Source organism: Drosophila santomea, chromosome 2R (genome assembly GCF_016746245.2).
Source record: "Drosophila santomea strain STO CAGO 1482 chromosome 2R, Prin_Dsan_1.1, whole genome shotgun sequence".
Taxonomy (NCBI): domain Eukaryota; kingdom Metazoa; phylum Arthropoda; class Insecta; order Diptera; family Drosophilidae; genus Drosophila; species Drosophila santomea.
The window spans coordinates 6,508,163-6,535,128 of NC_053017.2; the positions used below are offsets into that span (position 1 = coordinate 6,508,163).

A 26,966-nucleotide genomic window follows, 5' to 3' on the forward strand; every position below is an offset into this window, starting at 1 on the left:
GTTCAAGAATACGTTTTTACCTTATTTTACTATATTCCTACATCACATGAACGAAGATTAATTATTAAAACTGTTAAGAAACATATTCATTATGTTAAATTTATTAACATGCTACATTTCGTATGTGGAAAAGTTTTGTAACATTGTAAGACCACACTCCCATCCGGTTTAAATGGTATCGAATGCAAAACAAATATTTGAATTTTGAAATAAAACAAGGAATTACGCTTAAAGGTATTGTCATTTATTGTAAAATGTATTCCACGTTGGCAAACACAATTCTAAGGCTAAGTTAAGTTGGCATTTTGAGTATAACTCTTGTTCTCGTACTTAATGCTAATCGTTTGTATATGACACGCCAGATATGTATGTGTGCTTGTTTCCATACTATAATTATTGTTTTCTTGTATAAAATGCTTCACTTCTTCTACCAACGAATCTCATAAATCAGCCTTAAACGTAAGCTTATACTTAAATAAATAACATAGGACTAACTCCGATCGAATTGGACACACTTATATGGATCCCTTTATTGCAGAGCTTTCGGCTATACCTTACACCCAATACTGATTCCGCCTAAGTAGTGGATTTGTGGGCGGGGCCGAGGGCGGAGAGCTGACCGATCCGGAAATACTTTGCGGCACAGAGGCATAGCCCGCAAAGTCATTCGCCATATCGCAGGACGAACTCCAGGCATCGTGCTCCAGGTGATAGGGATTATACCTCTGAGGCAGCATCATTTGCTGCGGATCGCACTGGTCGTCCGTCTCCTCCTCGTCGGGATCGTAATCGGGATACTCATGTTTATACGACTCCACGGGTATTATCTTGCAATGGGGAATATTGCTGAAACCCGGTAACGGTGTTGAATTCCCTGTTGCCGGCACTGAGTCCGCCTCGGAACTTGCGTAATGGTGGCCATGATGATGGTGCAGGTGGTGCTGCGGACTCACAGAAGTCAAGTCTGGTGGACACGGTAGCGCCGGCGGCTGATCCTTGGATATGTCTGCCTTGTGCTTCCTCAGTTTCCTGATTTTCAATATCAACAGCACGATAAGCAGGCAGATCAGCAGGATAAATATGGCACATCCTATCGCTAAATAGTTTATGGATAATCCTGCACTGCCCAAATGAACCGTTTCGGTTTCCTCAACACGACTTCTATACTCAATCGAGACAGTGGCCTGAGCCGGCTGAACTGTTTTAATGAGCAGTTGATAATCGAAACTATCATTATCAGCTTCTGTTTCCTCGATAGATTTATAGGGCACAAAGTAGACCACGCCACTTCGAAGCTCTTTATAGGAGAATAAATTTGTGGATCTATCACTCTGGCCATCGGTTGTCAGTCCAGTGCTTCGAATTATCTTTCTGATTTGCCCAGTTGATGGCATCCTAGTGATCACAAACTTGGGGTTGAATTGGTTAAGCGTCAACGACAGAGGATTATCGTTGTCCAATGAGGTCGTAAGCTTTATTTTACCTCCAGAGGATTCAGCATCCTTCATTACAATGTCATTGATTTGTATTACAGGCTCCACCTCCATCACCACATCCACATGAGCAACGTAGTTGGTGCCCGGAACATAGGCACTGATCTGGAAGGAATCATTCGACCGATCCAGGGTCGTTTGCATGTAGCTTATCTGCGAAGTTTCCAGCTTCTGCTGCGTGAAACCCAAAGTTATTTGATGATTGTAAACCAGAATACCATATAGCGGCGAGTTTGTGACATTGTAAGACAACCTATCCATATGCACATTTGTGGACACTCCGATATGATCCAGTCTCATTAGAGTAGAAGTGGCTCCTTGCTGAACCTTTAGTGGGGCTTGCACTGCTGACGGTTTCAGATTTATAGAATCTATTTTAATGGTAAATATTTCGTATGCAGGATTGGATTGCCCGTCGGATACGGTGAAGCAAAATGTCGTGGACTGTGGCATGCCGAAGTGCACGTAAATAATTCGATCGTTGTTAATGTCCGCTTGGGTAAACTGATTGGAGAAGGACAATAGATCCTCAGGGTGTCCATCGTTTGTAATCTTTTTAAGTACGCCCAATGTGGGACCACTCATCACATCGTATATAATTTCCTCGGGAGGTGTATCCGCATCTTCGGTTAGTAAATCATTTCTGGTTATAGTGCGATTCTCACCCTCGACGACTGTCATTTGTGGCAGGTGGGTAATTAAACGGAAGGGTTGATCGTTAATGGGGTTGATGGAAACGGGAATTGTCAGATTGCACAGAAAAATGTTCCTGAAAATAAAAACATATCTTATTACAATAACTGTTTACTTAGGTTATATTGATTGAAGACTCACCCTTGTGTCAGGTAAACCGACATGAGTATGGTATCCTCCAAAGTGTCCGAATGATCGTGTATGTAGTAGACCTTCTTGGTAAAGAAATCGCTTGGGTGGTATCTTTGCATGTGCTTGAAATCATGACCCAGACCAATACTGCCGTGTGTGGGTTTTTGGATGGCTTCTATGAACAGCTCCGGATTATTTATGCCAGCTTTGGTCTTCAGATACTCCAGAATCTTTGAGAAATCCAACCTTATCGGCACCGAACCACCTTCGTCTACGTTGAGCTTATTAACTGGTAGAAATCTGAGTAAGCCTCCTGAGGAAACAGATATCTCAATGTTGAATTTCTGATTCAATAGACGATCGCTTCTTTCAGCAACCACATCGAAGTAAAATGAATCATTTGTTCTGAACTCCATGATTACAGCTGTGTGTTCGTAGAATATATAGCCATTATCCACATCGTTTTGGGTAAATTCACTGACTTCCTTTGTGAAACCGTTATCTATATACTCATTCACTATGCGACCCAGACTTGGAGGAACTGTAATGTTGTATCTGATCTCTCGCTCCTCATCGGAACATTTAAAGTGCAAGTAGTCTCGCAGAATTTGTTTCTTGGTTAGGGGAAAAACATGCAGATTTTCATTGTGGTCGGCCAGAATTTCAATTGGCTTAATTTCAATATTCAGCATTTGAGTGGTGGTGTTAAATAGGCCATCTGTTACCACAAAAGATAGTTCGTTTCTCCTCGAGTTTGAGTCGTGCATGAAATATATTTCTTCGAGGTTTATTTCAGCCTGGGTGAATTGTTCGATTTTTTGGTGAGGTGCGGAATTTCTGGCCAAGTAACCTCCGTATATGTGATGCACCACAAAAGTGAGATTCTCCGGTGGAGTGTCGTAGTCTTGAGCCACTGAAAAATTATCAAAACAAAATTGAACATTATAATTTGAGTTAGGTGGTTAAACAATATTTTTCAGCTTACACAGGTCAGTATTTTTGATGACATAGCGTCCGCCGTTCCACACCTGCAGACCTGTATTGGTAACCATCATGGGCTCCTCATCGTTCACCTGGACCACAGCGAACTCCAGCTCAAAAGGAACACTTTCCTTGTTCCTGGCCATGGCCACCAAAGTAAGGCTATCGGTGGCATTTTCGCTGCCATTGTGCACATACTGTATGCTACCCTGTTCGAGTTGTTTTTGAGTGAACCTCTTGACCTTTGAACTCCCAGCCAAAACGTGACCGGAACTCGGTGTAATGGTCACCATGTACTCCAGAATCTTTCCCCGATAGTATTCGGAATAAGGCTGTATATCCGTGGGGTTCAGTTGGACAGTCTTTCCCTCTACAACTGAAATAATATTTGAGTGCATATAAAGCTTTTCTGGTATGATCACTATCTTTATCATCAGTTGCCTTAGCCACGTAATGCCATTGGTAACATCGAACACAAAGTAATCGGTGGATTGGTTAACTCCTGCTTGAATATAAAACATCTTTTCAGTGTTCACAGAAGACTGATCGAACACCTTGCAGTTGTATTCATCATCGAAAGACATGGACTGCATTTCCAAATAACCATGCATCGGAGAAGATGTTACCAGAAAAGTAATGTCTCCGGGGGAAATATTGGGGTGAACCACCTACAGAAGGAAAGTTAGGTATTGTGATTATAGGTTTTCTGACATAACCTCTGATATCTACCTCTAAAACATCTCTGGAGATTAGTACACTTGTGGATTCCTCCACGTAAAGCGTGTGGTTCTGTTTCACCTGCAGGGGTTCCCAATACGCAGATGGATAAATCCGGAACATGACCTCTCCCTCAGCTGTAATGTTCTTGATATGTACCCGATATCTGTGGGTTTAGAATAAATTGTATATAACATAACTTTAATAAATTCGGTATTTTTCTTACCTAACTTTATCCATTGAGGCGATTTCCGTATTCCAGTAGACCAATCTCTCCCGTTCAATATCCAAGTGGGTAAAATTACTCAGGGACGTATAATTTGTTGCCTTATAGATGGTGGTACCGTTTTCTCCCTCATTTGCCCTGCTCAAGTACATGAGTATGCCATACGATGGGGGCTTGATCACTTCGTAGTAGATTTCATCCAATTTCATATCCAAGTTTGTTTCTAAAATAAAGTCTTTGTTCTTGAGGACGACAAATTTACCCTCCTGAACTATGGATGCATTGGTTGCCATCATGGAGACAAAGGGATCTGAGGCACGGATCTCCAGCAAACCATTCACCTCATGCTCACGATCGGTGACTATAAATGCCGCCGTTCCAGAATCGGCACCTGTATGCTGGAACATAATCCGCCTGTTTGCTATATCGTCCTGAGTGAAGCTGTCGATGTAGTGACCGCTCTTGTAAAAAGCTCCATTGCTGCTATACACATGGATATAGTGGATATCTGTGTGATTGGTGTTGACATCAGCATCTAGATACTGAAGTACTGATGGATTAAGCGTCCTTATGCCGTTCCTGACCACATGGAATACGCGCTCGATGGCCGTGCGATAAGGCTCATTGTCGTTTACTAGTTTTATGTGTACTTCCATGTTGGCGACAAACTGAAGATCAGTTTCGTTTTCCGAGAGTATGAGCAACTCAAATGTGTCCCTCGTGGATTCGGTATCGTCGTGGCAGTAGTATATATCATTGCGGAACAGTTGTTCCAGAGTAAACATTTCCACTGGGGTGGTGAGACCCGTCTGTTCATTGTATTTGCATACAACACCATGTTCCGGGCTCGATGAAACCTGAAACTGCAGACTTTCGTAGATGTTAAAGCGTATCCCAAAGTGATTCTTGGTGATGAGCGCCCTTTCTCCCTCCTGCACCTGCAGAGCCTCGTGGTTTTGATAGCCCAGCTTGCTGATTAGCTCATCGGGGGGTCTGTAGCTAATCTCCAGAGCTCCCGTCACATCATCGCATTCTGCAACGGAAACCACAAACTCCAGATGATCACTGAAGCTGGAGTAGCTGGTGTGATGTGTTTGATATCGGATTCTGCGCTTCTCTATATCCTGTTGGGTGAAGGAGTCCAGCTTCTTGGCCGCCTTCCGCGAGCCCTCCACATAGATGCCCCCGTAGCGAGTGGGCTTCGTTATCTTGTAGATCACGCTGCGCGAAAAGCTCCCGATGGGCGTGGTCTCGTAGGAGAGTATATCGCTGGTCAGCAGAATCTCCCGGCTGCCATTGATCGATATCTGCGAGGGTCTGGTGCTCGTTATGCGCAGGCGCGTGAATGTGATGCGGAAGTCGAAAGTTTGCGTGGTCACAAAGCCGAACGAGGCAATAAACTGTGAAAGTGAAATCAATGCAAATTTATTGGCTACTCTGGACAGCAAAAAAGTTGGACTGAGTAAACGAAACTGCTATTTAGCAACCAAAAAACTATTCTCTGTACAAATTGGTTTAGAACCTTCTTTATGGAATGAAATAGCATATAAACTGGTCCTATTTTCAAAAACAAGTACTGGTTCATAGAAGACTTTTGTAAAATTGGACACTTCCAAAAAGACCCTGCTTAAACTAAGGAAACCGAAAACATACTTCTCTCCCAAACATGCAACATAGTGTTGGCTTACTGCCCATTTACGGCCTAGGTCGTGTTTGCTTTTTTATCCCCCATACACACCTTGAATTCGTCTTGCCAGGGGAAATCGCTGCTGTGCAAATAGCGAATGTGGCCAAGGAGCAGCTGGCTATCGCTGAACCAGTCCACGTTCACCCAGGACCCATCAATCTGCCTCAGCCGCTGGAGAGCTCCATGCTGTGGGGCCTTTACGATATCGTACCGAATGTCGATGTGGTCATCTACAGCATTGGTGCCAATCGACAGATTAGCGGGACTGATTGGCAAAGAGCTCTTGTGGATCATTATGAGGCCCGTGTTATTGACTAATCGAAGCTCCAGCGGATGTACCGAAACTGGCAGATAAACAGTCTCACTCGTCTCGATGCCGTCGGATACTTGCAGTTGCAGTTCATAGCTAAAGGATTCCGCTGTGGTGGAGTTGTACAGATACGAGACTTTTCCCACATTCACTTCGGCCTGGGAGAAGGCTGATGTGGTCGCACCTCCGACCATAAAACAACCAAAGGTCTCCTGCGGACTCTGTGTCGGCAATATGGTGTAGATCAGATTTCCAGGCTCGCTGTCCGGATCGTCAATGTTGAATAAATCCACGTCTAGTACCCTTTCAATTCCCTCGATCACTCGCAGGATTTTATGCGAATGCAGTCTTAATTGCGGTGGATCGTTTATGGGTGTTATATTGGCGTGTAAAAGAAACCTATGTTTGCCCAATATATTCTCCGGTATCTTGTGCACATCGCCAAAGATCTGCATATCCAATGTGGCATGATCATTGAAGTTCTCTTGTCCACTGTGCACATACTTCAATTTATCTGTGGCCAAATCAACTAGGTTAAATGTGCGGCAGGGCACAAATATGGCTTTTTCAGCTGAGTACTGCAAGAGTTGTCCATATTTCGGCTGATGTACCACATGGAAAATAATGGATTGCTCGTTCAGACTTGGATAACGTCGTAGATCGAGTATGATGTCTATGAAATGGGGCGATAGAAAGGCAGTTCCACCTTCTAAAAGCTGCATGGGTGAGACATAGAGGAGCTCCAGCTCTGGACTCGTTTCGGTGAAGATCTGTGGGAGGAACGTAAATTGTAATGAACAAATTTAAGGAGAAAAAGCTACTTCAATTACTAAATTAAAGAGATTATTAATAAGATTCTAGGAGCTACTAGGATCTCTCTTAACCTAACATAGCTACATGTTTGGTGTGTCTTTAAATTAAATAAATGTTTCTTTAACTTGTAGGTTTTAGGCATATTTTGTAGATACCTTAAAGGGTCCCTGAAAGTCGGCCTTGATGCAGTAGGACTGATCGCAGTAGCAGATGAAGCCGTCCACTCCGTGCTGACTGCAGATTCCGCTCTTCAGGCAGGGATTGAACTCCACGCACGGATACTTCCACAGGCAGTTGAGGGCCAGGCTGCGCGAGATGGCCATCTCGGCGAAGCCCAGTGGAAGATCGTTGACCCGGATGTCGCGCATGCAGCCCTTGAAGCTGATCTCGTTTATCCGCAGTCCCTTGCTGATGAGCCGGCGGCGCATCTCCTCCTGGACGCCGCCAAAGAAGACGCTCTTCTCGAGATTTATGCTCGCCTTGGTCTCATTAGCGTGAGTTCCCCGATAGCCGCTCGTGGCATCGTCGAGGATTAGCTCCGCAATGGCGGCGTTGTAGCGCAACAAGACCCGATGCCATTTGCCATCGGATATGTGCTCATTTGTTATGAACTGCACCAGGCTGCCGGCCTTGTTGAAGGTCACCTTTAGATGCTGATCCTCTATTTCGAGTAGTATGAAATCAAAGCCGCCGTTGAAGAAAATAACGCCTGCACTAGCCATTGTGCGGAATTGCAAGGAAAGGCTGTGAAATAGAGAATTATTAAATAGGCAAGGCAGCGATTGGTTTCCCTGGAACCCACGTTTCTCCCATGGCGTGCGATTCTTTCATCATCAGTGAGTACGAATCGTTCCTCATGAAACTAATGCTGTCCTGGATGGACCCATCGAACTCAGTGCTGCAGGTCCAGGATACTCCAGTACTGGTGGTGTGACTCGTGCGGTCCTTGGCGCGCTTGATGATGTTGATGTTGTTGTAGAAGACCTGTTCAATTATTTTCGATAAGTTCAAAATAAATCATTTTATTGCCTAATGCCACAGAACATCTCACTATAGTCATAATGAAAGTAATTAATTACTCAGCAACTTCTTTTTATATACTCACATCCGATATGCAGCCCCGAAAACCAATAACACCATCCAAGAACTCGGCCGTAAAGTCCCCCACGCCGCCCAGAAATGTCCCGAAGTGGATATTGAGGGCGGAGAGATCGCCTGGAAGCTGTTTGCGCATTATGTAGCCGTCCACCTGCAAGGTGATATTATTCTCGAACCGCTGCACCGCCACGTCGTGCCATTCCAGATCGTTGAGCTTTTGCTTTTTGGGCGATCGCAACTGTAACCGGACCGGAATCGCTGTAATTGCGCTCATATGTAAGGGGACCCGATCGATGGCTCACCTGCACCACATCCCGTTCGATTTTATAGCTGAAACTGATCAGACCGCTCTCCAGGCGCAGCAGGCAGTAGTCGGTCCGTCCGGCGGCCAGGAAGAGGAAGGCGTTCTCCTGCCTGGTGCGAAACTTGACGCGGATGTTCGTTGACATCTTGGCCTCCTGCAGCGGCATCGATACGTAGCCATCGCCGAAGAGGGAAACTGTGGGTGGATAGAGTAGACATGGGCATGGGTATGGGTATGGGTAAATTGAAATCGCAAATTTAAACAGACATTGGCGGAAATATTGTGGAACGTGTGGGGATTAGGGTTTGATGCTTTATAACGTGTCGAGCTAGTCCAAAATGAGTTTTTAAATTTTCAAAATATTTATTTAATTATTTAAGAAGGTTAGATAAAATCAGCGCTTATTTCAGTCAACAGAAGTTAGAAAGATGTTCAGACAATTAAAAAATGTCTTAGTTTTACATTTCTACATTTATCTAAATAAATGAAATGAATTATGGCTGGAGTGTTTAAGATAAGTATCTCTTATTTCTTGAAATTATACCCAGCTGACAGATATAGACTAAGTTCAGCTGATGGAAATAGATACACTGACCAGAGCTCATAATGTTGCAAGAGCTGCCGCCAATTTGATTGGCAACCGCGTTCCATTGCAATCCGTATACAAATTTGTCCAGATCGGTGGATCGTTTTAGATCAGGCCATCAGCTGTCGGACTGTCAGTCAATGTCTGTCGAGGTCACTCAGTCAGTCAGTCATTTATCAGGCTATCTATTGAGAGCCATCTTTTGTATCTTGATTTGCGTAATTAGTTGTGGGCTTGAGTCGAACGTGTTTTTCTAGGGAACATTCGTATTCGTAAAAAAAAAGCAAAGAACTTCGAACGTTGTGTGAATAATTTTCCATCTTTTGTTTGACTTTCGAGTCAATCCCACCCCGTAAAAATTGCATGATTAATGATTTTCTACATTCTGCCGTACGTTTGTGCAATAAATTATTTTGGAAACACACATTTGTCAAAACATGGAATTCAACTTTGTGCGGGACGAGATAAATATTTTAAGAATTTCTCTCTGTTTGCTGGCCATTTGTTTATGTGTTTGTTTTCGCTGCTGCTAAGACGACATATTGACCTAACCCACATAGAAATCGTAGGATAAACATGAAACAGTTGCATACAAATGGCAGACAAGCAACAGACTGTTGGATAAACAGGCAAAAAGCAAAATGGTCAACTATTGATGCATTTTGACGCCAATTAGCAGCAATCAGGCGTCAAAAGCGGCGGAAAACATAGGAAAAAGAAAAACACTTTCCCATCTGCGGGCCCAGGCAGTTGACCCACATTAATGCGTTCGGCTGCCGCTGTAAATGCTACTTTTTCATCTTCAGATGTTGCGCGTGCCTGAACCCGAAACAAAGGCGATCCGAGATGCGGAGGCGTTATCGTTGGCCAAACAATAACACGGAGACATGGACATGGAATACGTCACCGCACATTTGAATACTCTTTACAAAACCCACTGTTGCGATAATACATTGTGGGCTTAAAAGCCTTCGAGGCTTACACATCTTCCATTAAGTGAAAAGAATAAACAATTTAACCAGCAAAGAAACCTGAAAGTTTATTCGCTTCGTTTCTGTATCTCGAATAAAATAGGACTTATTCGAAATGAGACAAAAATAGTTAATGTAATTACTAAAAATACCTTTATGGAAACGCATTTGTTAGCCTTCTGTAAGACAGACATAGACCAATCTTAAAGATCTAAATGCTTGTCAAAAATTGCCTTTCTGCTTGCCAATCTCGTGCGCAATAATCACCCTTTGTGAGGGCAAACACATGCCTTTCAGGAAGTTGGATGCTTAACAATAAGTGCAATTTGCATCAACAAAATGTGGTGCAGTCGGAGTGGAGCAGACCCAACATCAGCATCAACATCAACATCGGCGTCAGAAGTCATTCCAAATGTCGGGCGGCAACAAATGAGACATCATCAGGAAAAGTCCGTCCAAAAATGGGGAAAACATCAGAGGCGAGCACACGACGCAAGACTTATGGCCACAGATGCCGGGCACCTCTCCACCCACTAGGGAAAACTATAAGGAAAACCCCGACATCAAATGCAACTCCCCTATCAAATGCTAAATTTATGTTTATCTTTTATGCAGCACGGAGGTGGAGCTGGCTAGGTAGCCAGCGAATATTTATGTTATGGCCAATGTTTATTTTATTTGAGTTATATGTCGCTCGGTGTCCCCAGAGCTCTGGAGCTATTCGAGTTTCCATAGGTTTTATGATCATGTTGCTTGGCTTCTCTTTTTTGGTTTTTAATTAATGCTCCTTTGGTGGCCCGCCGAAGTCGCTGTTCATTAAAACTTTATCTGACATTGGCAATTTATAAATTATTTTTTCCTTTTCGTAGCTTTCCTTTCACTAATAATGTCAAAGTTTATTAGTGGAGCTCGTGATTTGTGTGCTTATTACGTGATCTTGAGTGAATTTTTGTTGGCTGCGCGCAGTTTATATTTATGGAGCTGCGAGTTCTGCTTATGGACGTTAATAGGCAAATTGATGGTCGCACAAGAGCTATGGTTTATTGGCCAACAGTTTTAGGTGATCGGGGTAGTAAAACGGTTCACAAAAGTTGGTTGTACTAGGATTTCTATTGAAAAGAGTGCACATTAAAGATATTCAGTTTGATAAATCTTGTATGCTAGATATTTTTTACAGATTGAAGCCATTTAAGTTTCGTTCTTCGAAATATTCATTCCAAAGAATTCCCAAAAGTCTCCTTTAATTTCTTCGCTGGCCATAATCATTGCAGTAATTCCTGTGATCTTCCAAGCAGTCATTAAAATAGTTTCCTCACCCATTAACAATCGCATTCACATTCTGAAAGCCTTCGGATGGCTTAAGAGATCAATCTAAATCAAATAAAAAGCGCACTAGAGAACCCCTTTGAGTCGGCATTTCCCTGCCGCTTCCCTCGTTTTATAATCTTCATTGGGCGAACATGTGTCGCTATTGCTAGCGTCTTCAGTCAGCATAATTAGACTCTGGGGCCGCATAAAATTCAATTATACAATTATCTGCGAAGGGTAGACTTCAACTATTGACAATTGAGCTGCGCATCGGCAAGTCATAAAGACACATTTTCTCATGACTCAGGGGGATCTAAAAGGAGAGCACACACTGTCGCCAAATTAAATTGTTGTATTTTATATGCAGGCAACGGCTTTTTACTGCGCCTGCAGTTAACATTGGGCATGTGTTGATATTTATATTGCAAATGCAAATGAATAATCAAGAGGCGACACACAGCTTGGCAGATGGCGCGAATCGGATACAGATACAAATACGGATACAAAAGTGTAGATACATTTCTATCCACACACGTCTATGTTAAATTTGGCACAACGCTTTGCGCGTGTAAATGATTTACATTTCACGTATAAAAACAAATATATATTTAAATGCAAGCACAAAAAAGTATATCTCTAAAGAACAAATATTTTAACAAAGTTGATAGGCAGATATATTTCAAGATAAAATTAGAGGCTAGTAAATCATAGGAATATAGAACGTATGTATCTATAACCCATTTAAAAAAGTATATTTGTGATATTTCTTTGGAAATGGAAATTTGTTTTTGTGTACAAAATCAAAAACGCAGACTTAAAAAAAGAGACGAAAACAATTTTCGCCTGCCGCGGATGATTCACGTTTGGCTTCATAGCCCCCAAGTGACGTCACATGCCAACTAAAAATATCATTAAAAACACATTTGCGCCAAGACCAAAATATATATCGTACATGTGTCTCACTGACTGTGCAGATAGAACGAAAATTAAGAGCACGCCTGACTTTGGATAGCTGTTGCGGTGCACTGCACAGATACTTTAAGTTTTTCAGTTTCAGATACTCTGAGTTTCCCCAGGCCCAGGAACAACAAAAGACAGCAGAGAAGCAGAAACGACGACGACGACGACGACGACAACGAGAAAAGTGCGCCCCAAGTCAAATGTCAAGCGTGAAAAATGCGTTAAGTGCACTGCTGCGGCGCATTGTAGTTAAGTAGTTGGATTTTATGGGCCGGCCAGGGTTGCCACGGAGCATTGCGAATGCCAAACTGCGGGGATAGCTATACATAAATATATCTGGGATAGATAGCAACAGGAAGGAAGCCTGGGGCCTGTGCCGGCAGCGACCAGTTGGTCAAATTAGTCAGAGAAATGGATTGACATAAATCTTTCAAAGTTCAACAGGTCACTGTGAAATACTCGTGGGAATACCTATACCTACGTAGCAAATTGTTTTGCTTTAAGTGTAGGACATCTTAAAAGCGTACAATCTTCGAACTCCAAAGAAGACTGAACATTTCATTAAAACCAAAAATGAATATACACAGAGTTGTATTTAACAGTACCTTTTCTATGAGAGTACATCCAAACATTAAGAAAAATATATAGTTAAAGTGCTAAACTTTTAATGTTTTAAAGCTGTGTGAAAACATTTTGATAGGAATTCCGTGCAGCTGGCCCACTGTATCTGTGCTCGCGAGTAACGCACGCGAGTAACACCAAAATGTGTGTGGCACTGCACCATTTGCAACTCTTTATTTTGACTTTTATTTATGTCGGCTTCGATGGCAGCCAAAGTAAATGCAATTTGGCTTCAGCTGCTTCTGCCTCTCTGGACCGCTTTTTTATTTTTTTTACTGGCCAATTCGTGGCTGGCCATATTTGTAATGAGCATAAATCGTGCGTTGATCATTTGCCATGATAAATCTCATGTTTATGCGCGGTATTAAGTTCTGGGACGCGTATCTCTGGCTACCTGACTGTCGAAACATTTAATTAACTGTACGTTCTGTGTCGCAGCTTCTTGTTAGCGGCTTCTTACTAAAAAGTTGATTTTTTTCAAACTCACCTTTCATGGCTGCGACAGTTTGCAATTGCAATATGGCCAGCCACGCCAGCCATAGCCATCCGAATCTCAATCCACGGAGGCGCGACATTCCGTTGCAGCTGCTTTGAAGTTATAAACGCGAGAAGATGGTGTGTGGCTGCTGGAAAGGATGATCGGATGGGATCGGATCGGATCGGTTTGGAGGATGGGGGACTGGGACTCGAAGATCCGGAACCCCAAGTACCAAAGTACCACTCGCGCTCCGTTCGTTTTCGTTTTCGTCTTTGTTTTTCGTCTTTAATAATTTTGCGTGTTAATTGATTTTTCATGGGGCCACGCATCCGTCGTCGTCTTCGTAGTCTGGGGGCCTCATAAAAATAGCATCATCGGGGGCAGCGAGGCATCGGAACATCGAGGTTTCCTCTCTAACAGCGGCACAGCATCACGTCCTGGCCCGCTGGCCACATAGACAGATGCTGCATGTCATTTCGTTGACAGAAGTCATACAGGAAGGGGAATCACCTCGACTGTTGCCGACTGACTGACTGCCTGGCTGGCTGCCGAACTGGATTCCTTTGAAGCGGCTGCTCCTCTTAGCTTCCTCGCCGTTTTAGACGCGCACTTTGGCAGCCAACTTTCGCCCGATTACGTTTCAATTTCGTTCGACTTCGAGTTTTATCATAAACACATTGGACACTGACGACTGATGCGCCTACTCGTTTATTGGTTATTTTTCTTGGCAACTGCACTTCACTGTAATTGAAAATAGATTTATGGGCATTACGACTCTGCTTTCGTTTTTATTTAAATTTTCACTGGCATTTATACTGGACGTTTTATGCATTTTTAATTGGTCAGTTGGGTAAAAGACATCTACTAGTATTGAAATTTTTGTATTTATTATTAAATATAATTAAAAATGGTTATCACTACTCCATTGGAACTTCGCAATAATTTTTTTGTAAATTTATTTAATAAATGTACATTTTATTGAGTAATTTAATTACATTTAGATATATTCACCGCCGCTCTAATGATTTCATTCGCTGGCTAGGCCATGTTTATTTTCATTGATTTTATGCTCAATTTGATTTTATATTCTTTGGTTATTATATACAGCTTCCACTTGAGTCATTCATTTGCTATTTTAATTGCCATAGATTTTAAGCCAAACAAATCTCAAATAAATTCAAGTACCCGGGACCCCGATGCTTTGGGGTTACATATGAAGATACATACGTACGTATGTATGTACATATATTATTGATTAGCGTATCTACAGATACTTTATGGAGACTTAATTGAGTTGCTGCCGCAGCAGGCTGAGACACGAGTATGCTCCTCCACTTCAGTGGAAATTGCTGCACAGTTGAGTAAAATTTATTGTATTTTTTCGGTGGTGATGGAGCGGGGGATCACCCATAAAAAGTGGCCTTAAGTGGCCGGGAAGCTTAAGCTCTTTCCCAGCAACACGAGCGATTTAGTCTTATATAAAGTGGAATTTCTAGTTCGAAATTTTGCAACAGCAGTCAAAGTTCATGGGCCTTCATGGGCCTTTCGGTAGCCGAGAAACGTTCATAGGCCAAAAATAGGAATCTTTCAAGCTTGGAATGCAAATCGAGAGGGACTCGTAGTTTCGGAGGGAGAAGTCCCCTGGGGAAAAGGAAACTTCGGGCGACGCCAAAACGTCAACAACTGTGACTGGAAAATGAATTATTTACGCCGGGGGTATCTAAAAATACTGCGCCAGACTCTCTTATGTTTATGCATTTATTTTCCGAGGCAAAATGCAGCACGAAACTGCGGCAGGTTCGACATCATGAGGTCAATTGCACAGATACAGCCTCCAGGAAAATCAGTCGTGGTGTCTTGCATTCTCGTTAAGTTCGCTCTGCTAATTCTGCTTGTTAATTTTTATATGCACCGCCCAAGTTCTTGTCGTTTCGAATACTTTTATAGCCCGTCCGTCGCAGCAGTCAAAATACAATTTGAAACGCTATGCCGCTGCAGACGACACTGAAACCAAAAAAAAAATAAAGTGACAATCGCCAGGGTGCATTTTATGACAGACGCGTGTTCCCTGTTTCCCCCAAAACTTTTTCTCCCCATTAACATAAAAATTAATAAATGTATCTACCGGATAGTCGAGGTCTGCTAGCTGCCGCTACATGTGCTTTGGGAAAGTTCTTTAATACTAGTTTATATTTTTTATGGTAATTAAAAATTGGTGGCACACAAAATTTTGTGAAAACAAAAGGCCAACAAAATACCGCTCTACAGAATCGAAAATTGATTTGATAACCCATGAAAACGGCGTTTTCATTTGGAAAATTGGTAGGCGTCGCTACCCACGCCGATTTATACGCTTTCCTAACTCAAGAAAGGCCTCCAAGGTGTGCAGAGTTTTCCAACTCCATCTCAGTTGCAGTCGATGATTTAGTCACACTCTTTTCGGGCACTCTGATTTATGATCGCCGAGTACCGCGATTGATGAATGGAGTTGTGCTCTGGTGCGATTTCAGCACCATATGTCACAAATATGAATTTTATTGGTGCATATATCCACGGGCGGAGTCTCATGGGTACAGTTTGCGTTTTGTATAGGTTTTAGCAAGTTAAAAAATATTAATTTGTTTATATAATAACTTTATATTCATATTGCATTAATATTAATTTTTTAAATCAATTGTTTTATTATTCATCTTATTTTGATATCAACTCTTGGATGTAATTTTCAAGATTTTTAATTTATATTAAGTTGTTATTTAATTAGGACAACGTTTCTTTTTTTCGCGTTGGTTTTTCGGCCATTATTTTTATTTTCCACATTTTGATTCATTCATTTTCTCGACTTTCTGTCCGCGATTTCAGCACCTCATTTTTCACACAGCTTGCCTAAAAATTAAATGATTTATATTTAATTTTTCCTAGCTGCTTGTGCACACATTTTTCGTTTACTTCCGTTGAGATCACTGACTTTGTTTGACTTGGCCCTTTGGCAATTTTCACAGAATCCTCAGAATGAGCGGTATTCACGGTCAATTTGCAAAGTTCTGTATCTTTTCGTATTTTAAGATTTATCTACCAAACGCACAACAACAAACGTTTTCATTCACAATTGGTTTTTAGCCGGAATTCCTGACAGAAGAGTGCCGACCGTTAGCATGGGGAGGAAAGCCAGAAACTTAAAAATAAATTAAATTTCTATTTCTTACACATCCACTGGCCCACTCACGTTTGGAAAAACTCTAAAGGGGCGCGCGGTCAGAGTTTTCCGCGTTTTCCGATTGCCGCCACCCGCGCCAAGAACCAACCGAATTTCCCACTTTCCGATAAGCAAACGAACCGAACACGCCAACGATTTCTCACAGACTGAGCCGAGAGGAAAGAAAATTCCGCACGCAGTAGTGCGCTCGCTCGAAGTGCCCAATGAGACCCGGGCCAGACCCCATGGTTCCCGTTCCCTGAAAGGCCTCCGATGCCTCCGATGCCTCCGATACCTCCGATGTCGATTTGCTGCCACCACTCCATGGCGCACCCGCGAGTGACTTTTGTGCGCTCTGCGAACGCGCGAACGCAAACGCAAACGCGAACGCGGGCCCAATATGTATCTCTATCTAGATAGCAGTGATGAGCTGCCAGCTCGCAGGCAAGGGATGCGAAAGGGATACGTGTGGGAATCAGAATCAACTGGCTGGCTGGTCGGGATAAATACTTAACAATGAGGACTTTTTAAATAATCGCTTCAAGGTGGTTTTCTTAAAGGAGCGACAAATATATTGGTAGTTCTTAGCCAAAGACACCATCAAAAGTTTAAGTATTACATTTATGAAGAGCTTTTCTGATGTTCTGATAGAAATATATAAAAAAACTAGTCTCAGTGTGAGAGGAGCTTTGAATAAAAGAGGTATCAACTTAAATGTAATACGAGTAGTTAACAAAATGTTGTAAAGGACTCACGTTTTCAAAAGTTTCTTTCTTCATATGGTTCTCTGTGTCATGTATTCTTGGTACTACAAGTGAATCATTGCTGGCAATGTGAACACTCTTCAGAGCTTTTGTCATCATTAATTCTATAATATATGATTCTTCGAAAAAAAATTCACCCCTTTTCCAAATTTGAAAGACGCTTTGCTCATCACTGATACACCACTGATGACACTCTGTTGTTCGGCTGTTCATTTTCATTGCTGGGTGCTTTCCGCGTTTTCCCCCTTTTCCTTTTCATTTTCATTTTCCTGTGGAGCACGCGAAAATACGCGGATTGAGCAATTGCGAGCGCCAAGAGGCTGAGGACTTGAAATTTTTCAATTTGTTTAGCGGTGCTTGGACGCTGCTCTCTGATGATCTTCATCTTCATTGTGGATAGCAGGGGTCTCATACATGGAAAAAAATCCAGAAATATAATTTTAATTATTAAAGAAAGTTCAAGAACATGTTAAATCGTAATAGTTTTACTACACATCCATGGATACCATAAAGTTATAATATGAAGTGTTGTAAGACCATAACACCAATTTTCCAGACTCCTTTTGGATTTTGGACAGATTTTTTTTTCTGTGCACCCACACATGTGGCTTCAATTTGGCTGGGCCATCGCCTTTGCCTTCGACTCTGCCACATGTTGTTTGCCTTTCTCTGGATGTCTCTGGATGCCGAGTGATAAAAATCTCAACCATTTTTCATCAGCCTATTAAGTTACATAAGTCACACGGTCCCTGCTTGCTGTTATGCCCACCGTCTGTCCTGTTGTGTAAATATCCTTTTGGCGTGCCAATGAACCCTTTGACACCAGGAACTAGCAAGCGGCTACCCGCACCCAGCGATCATTCGACCTCCCTGACGGCCCTCAAAAATTCCTACTGACAGCAGATGCCACATAAATCAGGCGCTGCGAATGAAGAATTCGCCGTGGTCAGCTCATTAATAAATGAAGTGCATAAAATCACACAAAATCACCTAGGGAAACTCCTAAGCCAGCTATAGCACCGAAAAAAAAGAATTGCTTTTAAAAAACCCTATTTATTTTATGCTAAAGACTAAATTGAAACCTTTTGTTGGAAACATAAAAATTCTAAAACAAAAAAAAGGAACATACTAGTCTAGAATTCAAAAAGGGAAATTGAGAAAGTAAAATGCATTTTATGTATGAGTAGTAGTAGTGACTTCTCCTGTGGGTTCTAGTTTCGCGCTGATCCCAACATAATTTACACCCTCTAATTTGGAAGATATCGATTTTTTTCCAGTGTGCCTTCGACTACACGCCCTCTTTTAAGGCCGAGCAAAGCAACTGCAGCGCAGAAGGAAACCCTTAGGGGCTGTTCCTGATAACGGCGAAAGCAACGACTCCGTATCACGCACAATTTGTGTTCGGGAAAAGTGTTGCGGAGGAGTGCCTGCAAGAGCGTCTACGTGGATCTAGGTTAGGCCACACAGCTGTGGCATATGTAAAAATAAACACATAAAACTGCACTTTTACTAATTGCTCCAGGGAAGCAAAGAGCACCACCGTCGAAAACGGAACGAGAAATGCTGAAAATGCCTTGGGTGCAATCCCAAAAAACATTCAAAACAAAATCGACGATAAAGCCCCAGTGAGATAGATAGATGTTTTTTGAAAGTATTATGTTTGTGGCAGGAAAACTTCAATGTTCACGTGCTGTTTGCATTCAGAGTTGTCAAGTGGTACAGCCATATTTCAGGCTATTTGCATAGACTATCATATTTGTGTTAGATAGAAAGTTCTACCCCCAAAAAGGGGCGTTTAGTTCGATGGAATATTTGGTGATGGGATCATATACGTACAGAAATTAGGATATATTAATGAAAAATTCCTTAAGGCTTAAAACGTTTTTAAAGAAAACTGATAAATTGGCTGATATTTTTGAATCCACTTGAAAAGTAATATTATGAACCATGAAGGATTTCCAATCGTGGAGCACTGGAAGTAACCACTGGAAGTGCTATCTTGGCAGGAAGTGGTAAGTACACCTAGCACAAGTAGATTCCAAGGGCTCTGTGCATCCTTTTACGCCTCAGCAGTTTTTATAGTTGTTTGCCTATACGTAACCAAATGTTAGAAATTCCTGGTAAATAGGGGAGTTCCTTCGGCCATGAATCACTTTGCGGGCGTGTCTAGAGTTCTGGTTCATAGCCTATGTTGTGTCAAGTTAATGAACTAGGAATTTATTTGCAATGACCATGTAATTTGCTCATTAACAAATTGGTTGAGCTAAAGGCTGACAGAACTACAGCGAATAATTGAGATTGTGGGTGGTCACTGAACCATCGAGTATCTGGAACTACTTGAGTTCTGTCTACAACCCTTAAAGTACCACACATTTCGAGACCATCTCGTCTGTCACATTATAACTCAATTTTAAATTGTGCTGAATTCTGCTTTCGACATATTAAATTAATATTGACACATTGACAGCTGCCAAAACAAGATTCCCTCCCTTCAAGCCCACAATTTTCTGCCATCGTGGGCACTTCGACCACCCGCTGATTGCGTTGGATTTGAGTTTTTCCCGATGCGGGTTCGGATCGAACTTCTCCAATTCGTTGACTAATCATGCGCAACGTTTGCTATTTGGGTGAAATTTTTAATTGCCCCGCGCAACGCAACACGATCGAATTGAAAGGCCATCGTTCGGTGGAAAATGTCAGTGTCATCGTGGGGTTTGGTTCCCATTTTATGCTCGATGGTCTCTTTATCTAAAGCGCGCCTGGGAAAAGCGCACGTTGCCTTAATTGATTGATAGATACATGGATAGATACAGACTAATGGCTAGCATGGGATACAAAGGTCTCGCTGTATGGTTTTGTTTGATTTACCCTAATTTGGCTGTGGAGTGAAGTGCAAAGTAAACATTAAATTGGCGCAAACTGACAAATAGTGCTCTGTATTTTAATCCCATTTTAGGCCACTTCATTTGGGCTGGGCTTGGGTATGAAATAGTTTATGGTCCGGTTCCATTGATCACAGCAATCTTATATGGTGTCTGGTGTTTCAGGCAATTTGTCGTTTGCACCTCGTAAATGATTCAGAGTGAATCATTGGATATGGTCGCTAAGGGTTGTCCAAAGCAAGTTTATAATTCTAGAATGGAGATTTCTAACGAGCTTCGCATTTTAAAAATTTGTTTAAGGTGTAGTTCTCAGCTTAAAGCCGACACATAAATATATAATATTATCTTATAACTTGCTAAATGTTCGTAATGTCGAATCATTTAATTGTATCTCTTTAAACGACTCTTAGCCCTTTAATCTTACTTTGATTTACAACTTACCTCTGCTGAATTAGTATATTCAACGATTTATTAAATTTTCCGCTGATTTAATGAGCTGTTTGTTCCACCACCATTTCTCCTCGCTTTTTTACGCCAACATTTTTGTTTCAGGCCATTCATTTTCATTGTGGCATGTCCACTGCGATCTTATGAATGAACATTTTCTTTTTGGTTTGGTGGCCTCTCTGGCGATCGTTTGCATCAAAAGTGCCGTTCTTGGCCATGTCTTGAGTTGCCATCAAAACTGCGCCTGGAGCATGGTCGTCCATCATCGTTGCCGGTTTGGGTGCACGCCCACGCCCCGCCCACGCCCCGCCCATGCCCAGCCACGCCCTGCGCCCCTTTTGGAGAGCGGTTTCAGTTTTTTGTGACTCGCTTCATTGAAGCGTGCCAATTTTCAATGAAATGTTTCGGCATCTTGTGTTGTGTGCCCTTTTTTAGACGACTTCGAGTTCTTTCAGTTTGCTTTATATTCATTTCATTCCTTTTTTTAATTGTTGCATGTTGTCAGTGGGCTTTATGACATTTGCGTTATCTTGGTATTGCTCCTCTCCATTTGTTTGCTTGCCATAAGAAGGCAACAAACATTAATTATCATTAAATGATATGAGTTATCGTGGGGTGAACTTGACCGCTTCCAAGGTGAATGCACAATTAACATTACATTTTATTGGTGTTATACGTAAAGTACTGCTCCCACCAAAAATGTCGGCTTTCCTTTCCGCTTGCAAATAAAACACGTTTTCAACAAACTCAATCGTTGGGCATTGTTTAATTCCGACGAACAAGGAAATGCGGTTAGTAATTGGCTACGGAAATCCCCTGGGAAACCAAGTGGTTTTCTAACGTACACAATCGTGATTTATTCAAAGATCCTGAAGCGGTTTATATCTAATATCATTTTTTTTAATTATATTCTTGGTTGAAAAGACTTTTAAAATTTCATGGCTTAAAATGTTTTTCTTAATATTCAGATTGTTCTTCACCAACAATATTTTTCAGGCAGGTTAAAATTACTTACATATTACCAATTACATGATTAGTTTTAACTATAAAAGGATGTGAGAAAGAAGCTTTATGTACCTCAGAAGCTGACGCTTAATTTATTAAATTACTAAAGGTTTAGAATTGGTTTCTTTGTTTTGTCGAGAAAACCAAATTCTTGTTTGACTTGTTCGTTGTTTGCTTATTGTCAAAACTCGCACTCGGTGAATTTTTGAACCCTGTCGTCGAAAGTTCATTGGCCAATTCTATTTCGCAGTACAAATGATATGTTTGCAATTGCTGGTCTGTCGATCGACACGTGAGCGGTCATCTGTATGTGTAAGGGGTGAAATTGACAGGTAATAATTATTTTGGCAACACTTGCAATCAACTGTATCAATATAGTAATTATCCTAGAACACATACGAGGCAATCAAATAAGTCAAATAAGATTAGGGCAAACAATGAGCGCCGCCGGTTGATTTGCCTTTGTATTTTTATATCTCTGTGCCAGGGCGGCACTACCACTCGAATCTCACAGATACATCTAAGCTTTTGAGTGTATATGCATTTTGTATCTGCTGGCGTCGGCTGAGACTTCGACTTCGACTGAGGCTAATGCTGATTAAGTTGAGGTGTTCGGGGCTTTGTGCCGTCGAGTTTAGTGATAACCGCACTTTGGTGCCCAGCGGTCGCGTTTCGCGGTAAACTTCAATTTGAATTTGAAACGTGCTAATTTTGTTAAATTCCAAGTGCAAATATTTTTTGGAGCTTTTGCAGTGCAACAAAGGCAACTGAATACACTTAAGGTTAATAAAAAAACAAAGAATATAAATCATACTTGAAGTATGCCTAGAAATGTTCAGGCATTGAAAAGCTCAAATAAGTAAATAAATCTTGTGTTTAAAAATAAATCGAACTATAAAATATTAAATATATAAAATTTAATTTTTCATTAATTTTGAATAATATTTTGTTGGTTTGCTTAAAGATGTTTGCAAAAATGTTTCGGAAAACATTTTATTTACAGGAAACCAAACGCTGGATTTCTACAGCTTTAGTTAGTTCGATCTAGAGGGAATATAAGAGATTAATCGGTTAGATTACATTTTTATAATTGTAATAATTAGGTCATTAAAAACTCGTAACCCGTTTTTATTGCATTCTTTAATTCCAGTAATGTAAAATAGTCGAATTAATCATGAAACAGTGTTTTCTGTTGATTTTTGTATAAAAATAACAAAGAGAAAAATTGCAAATTCATAATAACAAAAACTTTCACATTCATCTCGCACTTTTACTTTCAAAAACCTTTGCATTGATTTTTTTGTACTTTTGAATCATCAAATCTTTTAAAGTGTTACAAGACCTATCCACCATCCCAGCACTCAAAAAAATTCAAATTAAATAATTTGAGTTCCCAACTATAAACAATTAGTGTTGGCACGTAGTAAACGAATTATAAACAATTATGCCATAACGTGCAACCTTGACCAAAGCCTCTAAAAACTTAGTTACACGGCTTGCGTTTCATTTGGAATTCAGTTGGAATACAACAACAAAATGCTCTCAGCTGTAGCTAATATAAGGAAATAGAATTTCGCAACTAAGTATAACAGTAAAATGCAATGCGAAATGCGGGCTGCGATGACAAAATTATTTCCACATGCTATTTATCAGCACGCCTCAATGACGACAACTTGTGGCATGTTTACTTGAATTCCAGTTAGCTTTCTGCTACAGTGTGTCAACCTAAATACGCTAAGCTGTTGGATTAAATTTTTTATTTAACAAAATACCCATAAATACTGCGAATGGTTACACTCAAACTAAGTGTGATTATATTACGAAACGTTAGTTTAAATACAATTAAACCCAATTTTATTGTAACGCCTCCTTAACGAGTAAAATCTGTTTATTGTTCGCGTATGTTGACCGACTTTCTGATGGCGACAAGGAAAATAAGATTAGGAAAGACAAAACATAATAAAACTTGCATGATGTGCAGAATTTTACGATGTCTGGAAATTAAGACCTGAATGATGGTATTAATGGGAGACTTACCATATAAGGCGGGTAACCTGTCAAGCTTTCTGGTCCACTTCAATATTAATTGCTAATTTCAAAATGATGAAATTACCGTGCTGCATTTCAATCAGATTCAATTCTCTGGCAGAAAGCCAAAGGTGTGTTCATTTAGTGAACTGAGTCTATAAGTCGCTGAAAAGCTTGATCAATTGCGAAAAAGAGCTGATCAGATATGAATTCCATATTAGTTGCGTTTTAGAATTAATATTTATATATGCCCAGTTAACAAAGAACATGAACGTATGTGAGTAGTTCTTAAAAGTGTGGGCGTATTTAATTATGCGATTGTAGCAATTTCCCTTTCATGTGCAACATATTCATTTTCCACCTGATCTTGCGATCCATCAGTCCAGAAATCCCATCAATAACACTATCATTTGCAATCAGAGTGTGCAAAGTAAAGTGCTTTATGCTAATTACGAAATCAAACACCGAACATAAACTGTAGCTAATGTTAATTTGACGCTAATAACGCGACGTTTTACCCTACTCGGCGGACAATTTAATTGAGGTTGTTAATTATCAATGTTGATTTCAAGTCAGATGGAGATGCAGCTGCAGTGGAAATGTTGGATATTGATCTTCCTGATCGGACTGCCGGAATTCGGATCTGCCTCCCGAATTCTCTTCATGGGTCCATTTCCAGCTCCAAGTCATTGGCTCTGGCTGGAGCACTTCCAGAACGATCTTCTGCGAAAAGGACATCATGTGACCAGTGTGAATAACCATCCCACAAAGCACCCCCACGAAAATCTGACAGAGATTATCATCAGTCCTTCCTTCGATATACCGAAACACTGTGGGTAATATAGGAAAATGGCATTTATATATAAATACAAGGTTTATATTCTTATAGTTCCAAAGGAGAACATCTTCTCGATGCAATTTGTAAGCGATTTCAATAACCTGGAGCTTTGGTGGACCATTGGACTTATGACCACGGAGCACGCTTTCAAGGATCCCAAAGTGCAGAAACTGATTGAGAGCAAGGATGATCATTTTGACTTGGTCATCTTGGAGCAGTTTTTCCATGAGGCTTTTCTGATGTTCGGCAAGAGGTTCAATTGCCCGGTGGTCACGATTGGCACCATGGGCTATGCTGATAATATAGATCACGCAATGGGCATCCTAACGCCTTGGTCTTTGATTCCCCATCTACTGCTGTCCCATACAGATCGCATGACCTTCGCCCAGCGATCTTATAATGCCTACTTATCTTTGTACGATGCGGTTATGAGACGATGGGTTTACCTGCCTAAAATGCAAAAATTGGCAGAGAAGTATTTTCTCGGATCGATAGAAGGTGAGTTAGTGTGATATAACTTTCCTAACATATGTATTTATTCCCTTTGTTATTTCACAGGCCCTCTTCCAAATGTTCTTGACCTTGAGCGAAATATTTCCCTTGTCCTGATTAATGCTCACCGGAGTGTCGATCTTCCGAGGCCCAGTATGCCAGGACTCATAGACGTGGGAGGAGCGCACATTCAGAAGCCCAAAAAGTTGCCCACTGACCTGCAGAACTTCCTGGATAATGCTACCTACGGTGTGATCTACTTCAGCATGGGCTCCTACGTAAAGAGCACTGATTTACCACAGGAAAAAACGGCGCAGATTCTCAAGGCCTTCGGCCAGCTAAAGCAGCAAGTGATTTGGAAGTTCGAGAACGATTCCATAGGTGATCTGCCCTCGAATGTGATGATCAAGAAATGGATGCCCCAGAACGACATTTTGGCCCATCCGAATGTCAAGCTCTTCATCACGCACGGCGGTATTTTTGGAACCCAGGAGGGTATCTACTGGGGTGTTCCCATGCTGTGTGTACCCCTGTACGGGGATCAGCACCGGAACACTATCAAATCGGTTAGGGAGGGCTATGCCCGATCCCTGGTGTTCTCCAAACTCACCACTGATGACTTGGTGCGGAACATCGAGACTCTGATCAACGATCCCCAGTACAAACGCAGTGCTCTGGAGGTCTCGCAGAGATTCCGCGATAATCCCATACATCCGCTGGACGAGGCCACCTTCTGGATCGAGTACATAATCCGGCATCGTGGGGCGCGGCATCTGAAGTCCCAGGGAGCCTTCATCCCCCTGCATCAGTATCTCCTCCTCGACGTCTTGGGTTGCCTGTTGCTGGGCGCATTCCTCGCCATCTGGCTGCCATGGCGGATGATCAGGAGGGTCCACAAGTGGTGGCTCAAAGGGGAATCCTCTGACAAGCTGAACGAGAGCAAGAAGCGCTTGTAGGAGGGGGCTATCTCTCAACTAGTCGCAGAGATTATTTATCGTGATATATTTTTAGATCACATTGTTCTCAATTACACGGGCTGATTGTTGCTAATATTTTTAATGTTTTCAATTGATAGTAATACAGACGTAAAATGTTAAAAGAATTCTAAAAGAGTAGAAAATAAATAAATAAATACAAATATTGTTTAAATAAGTGTCCGAAAAGTATGCAAATATTTTCCGTATTTTTTAGTGATATTTTTAATTGTTGCCTACCTGAATGGGGCCTTTAGACACATGGAATAAACATTATTGGCATTCTTATTGGCGCAAAATGAATAAAAAATATATTGTAAGATGTCAAATTACAGTATGTAATGTAGAATTGGGTTTCGTGCAACACTGGATCGATTCAAGAAAAGAAATCGGTAAGCAACTAGACCAGTGGATTTTGAAATAAGGTATTATTCTTATTCTTTTAGAAACTTAAAATAAAAATGTGTTGCTCCGAAAATGAAACTTTACCCCGTTTTGTTAGAACTGTTGTTAAAGAGTAAAAAAAATATAAATTATTTAATAGCAATTTGGCAACGTGGAATATGTCAATTAATTGAAACTGAAGGCTGATCTGTTTGATGTAAGTCATTTATAATGACTTAAAATGACTAACTCTAGCCAGTTACTTAAAGAACTATTAAAACCAATTTAATATTTATATCATTATTAAATATTCAAATCGAAAAATAGTTAAAATATTACGAAAAAGCATAAATGCCAATAAATTTCTTGAAACTGGAGATGTTTGTTTGTTTTCGGTCCATTCAACCAAATTCACTCCAATCCTAAATCCCATACCCACACAGAGCACGTTTTGTGGATTTTAGAAAACAAAATCAAAAAAATTATGCATCAGTTAATAGTGAAGTGGAGAACAAAGAATGGCAATAAGAGAGTTTGGAAAATTAGTCTGCAATGTTGTACATTCTAATGTTTTTCGAATG

At 41.2% G+C, this 26,966-nt stretch overlaps 2 protein-coding genes across 6 annotated transcripts; one reads left to right on the top strand and one right to left on the bottom strand.

Annotated features, from left to right (window-relative positions):
* Nucleotides 1-222: 222 nt before the first annotated feature.
* LOC120444903 (chondroitin sulfate proteoglycan 4) lies at nucleotides 223-16,737 on the bottom strand. Of its 2 annotated transcripts, none has more exons than XM_039624893.1 (12): nucleotides 16,602-16,737; nucleotides 13,388-14,119; nucleotides 8,453-8,649; nucleotides 8,158-8,388; nucleotides 7,855-8,036; nucleotides 7,208-7,796; nucleotides 5,981-7,009; nucleotides 4,243-5,642; nucleotides 4,029-4,182; nucleotides 3,304-3,967; nucleotides 2,328-3,231; nucleotides 223-2,262 (listed from the first exon to the last, which is right to left on the bottom strand). In XM_039624893.1, the coding sequence occupies exons 2-12, from the start codon at nucleotides 13,473-13,475 to the stop codon at nucleotides 555-557; spliced, it is 7,146 nt and encodes a 2,381-aa protein (XP_039480827.1). In that variant the 5' UTR covers nucleotides 13,476-14,119; nucleotides 16,602-16,737; the 3' UTR covers nucleotides 223-554. The 2 variants fall into 2 exon arrangements, with proteins under 2 accessions (XP_039480827.1, XP_039480826.1); XM_039624892.1 differs by having other exon boundaries at nucleotides 16,582-16,737.
* A 5,577-nt stretch (nucleotides 16,738-22,314) lies between these two features.
* On the top strand, nucleotides 22,315-26,079 carry LOC120446278 (UDP-glucosyltransferase 2). Of its 4 annotated transcripts, none has more exons than XM_039627162.1 (4): nucleotides 22,315-22,451; nucleotides 24,270-24,529; nucleotides 24,587-25,033; nucleotides 25,094-26,079. In XM_039627162.1, the coding sequence occupies exons 2-4, from the start codon at nucleotides 24,274-24,276 to the stop codon at nucleotides 25,981-25,983; spliced, it is 1,593 nt and encodes a 530-aa protein (XP_039483096.1). In that variant the 5' UTR covers nucleotides 22,315-22,451; nucleotides 24,270-24,273; the 3' UTR covers nucleotides 25,984-26,079. The 4 variants fall into 4 exon arrangements, with proteins under 4 accessions (XP_039483096.1, XP_039483097.1, XP_039483095.1 ...); XM_039627163.1 differs by having other exon boundaries at nucleotides 24,274-24,529; XM_039627161.2 differs by having other exon boundaries at nucleotides 22,317-22,528.
* Nucleotides 26,080-26,966: the final 887 nt, after the last annotated feature.

Excerpts from the sequence above, each read along its gene's own strand:
- LOC120444903 (XM_039624893.1), bottom strand. The coding sequence starts at position 13,475 with ATGTCGCGCCTCCGTGGATTGAGATTCGGATGGCTATGGCTGGCGTGG. Across the intron at positions 7,010-7,207 it reads ACTTTCAGGGACCCTTTAAG|ATCTTCACCGAAACGAGTCC; the intron begins GTATCTACAAAA and ends TTCCTCCCACAG. Across the intron at positions 3,232-3,303 it reads CATCAAAAATACTGACCTGT|TGGCTCAAGACTACGACACT; the intron begins GTAAGCTGAAAA and ends ATAATTTTTCAG.
- LOC120446278 (XM_039627161.2), top strand. The coding sequence starts at position 22,491 with ATGCCTAGAAATGTTCAGGCATTGAAAAGCTCAAATAA. Across the intron at positions 24,530-24,586 it reads CTTCGATATACCGAAACACT|TTCCAAAGGAGAACATCTTC; the intron begins GTGGGTAATATA and ends ATATTCTTATAG. Across the intron at positions 25,034-25,093 it reads TTTTCTCGGATCGATAGAAG|GCCCTCTTCCAAATGTTCTT; the intron begins GTGAGTTAGTGT and ends GTTATTTCACAG.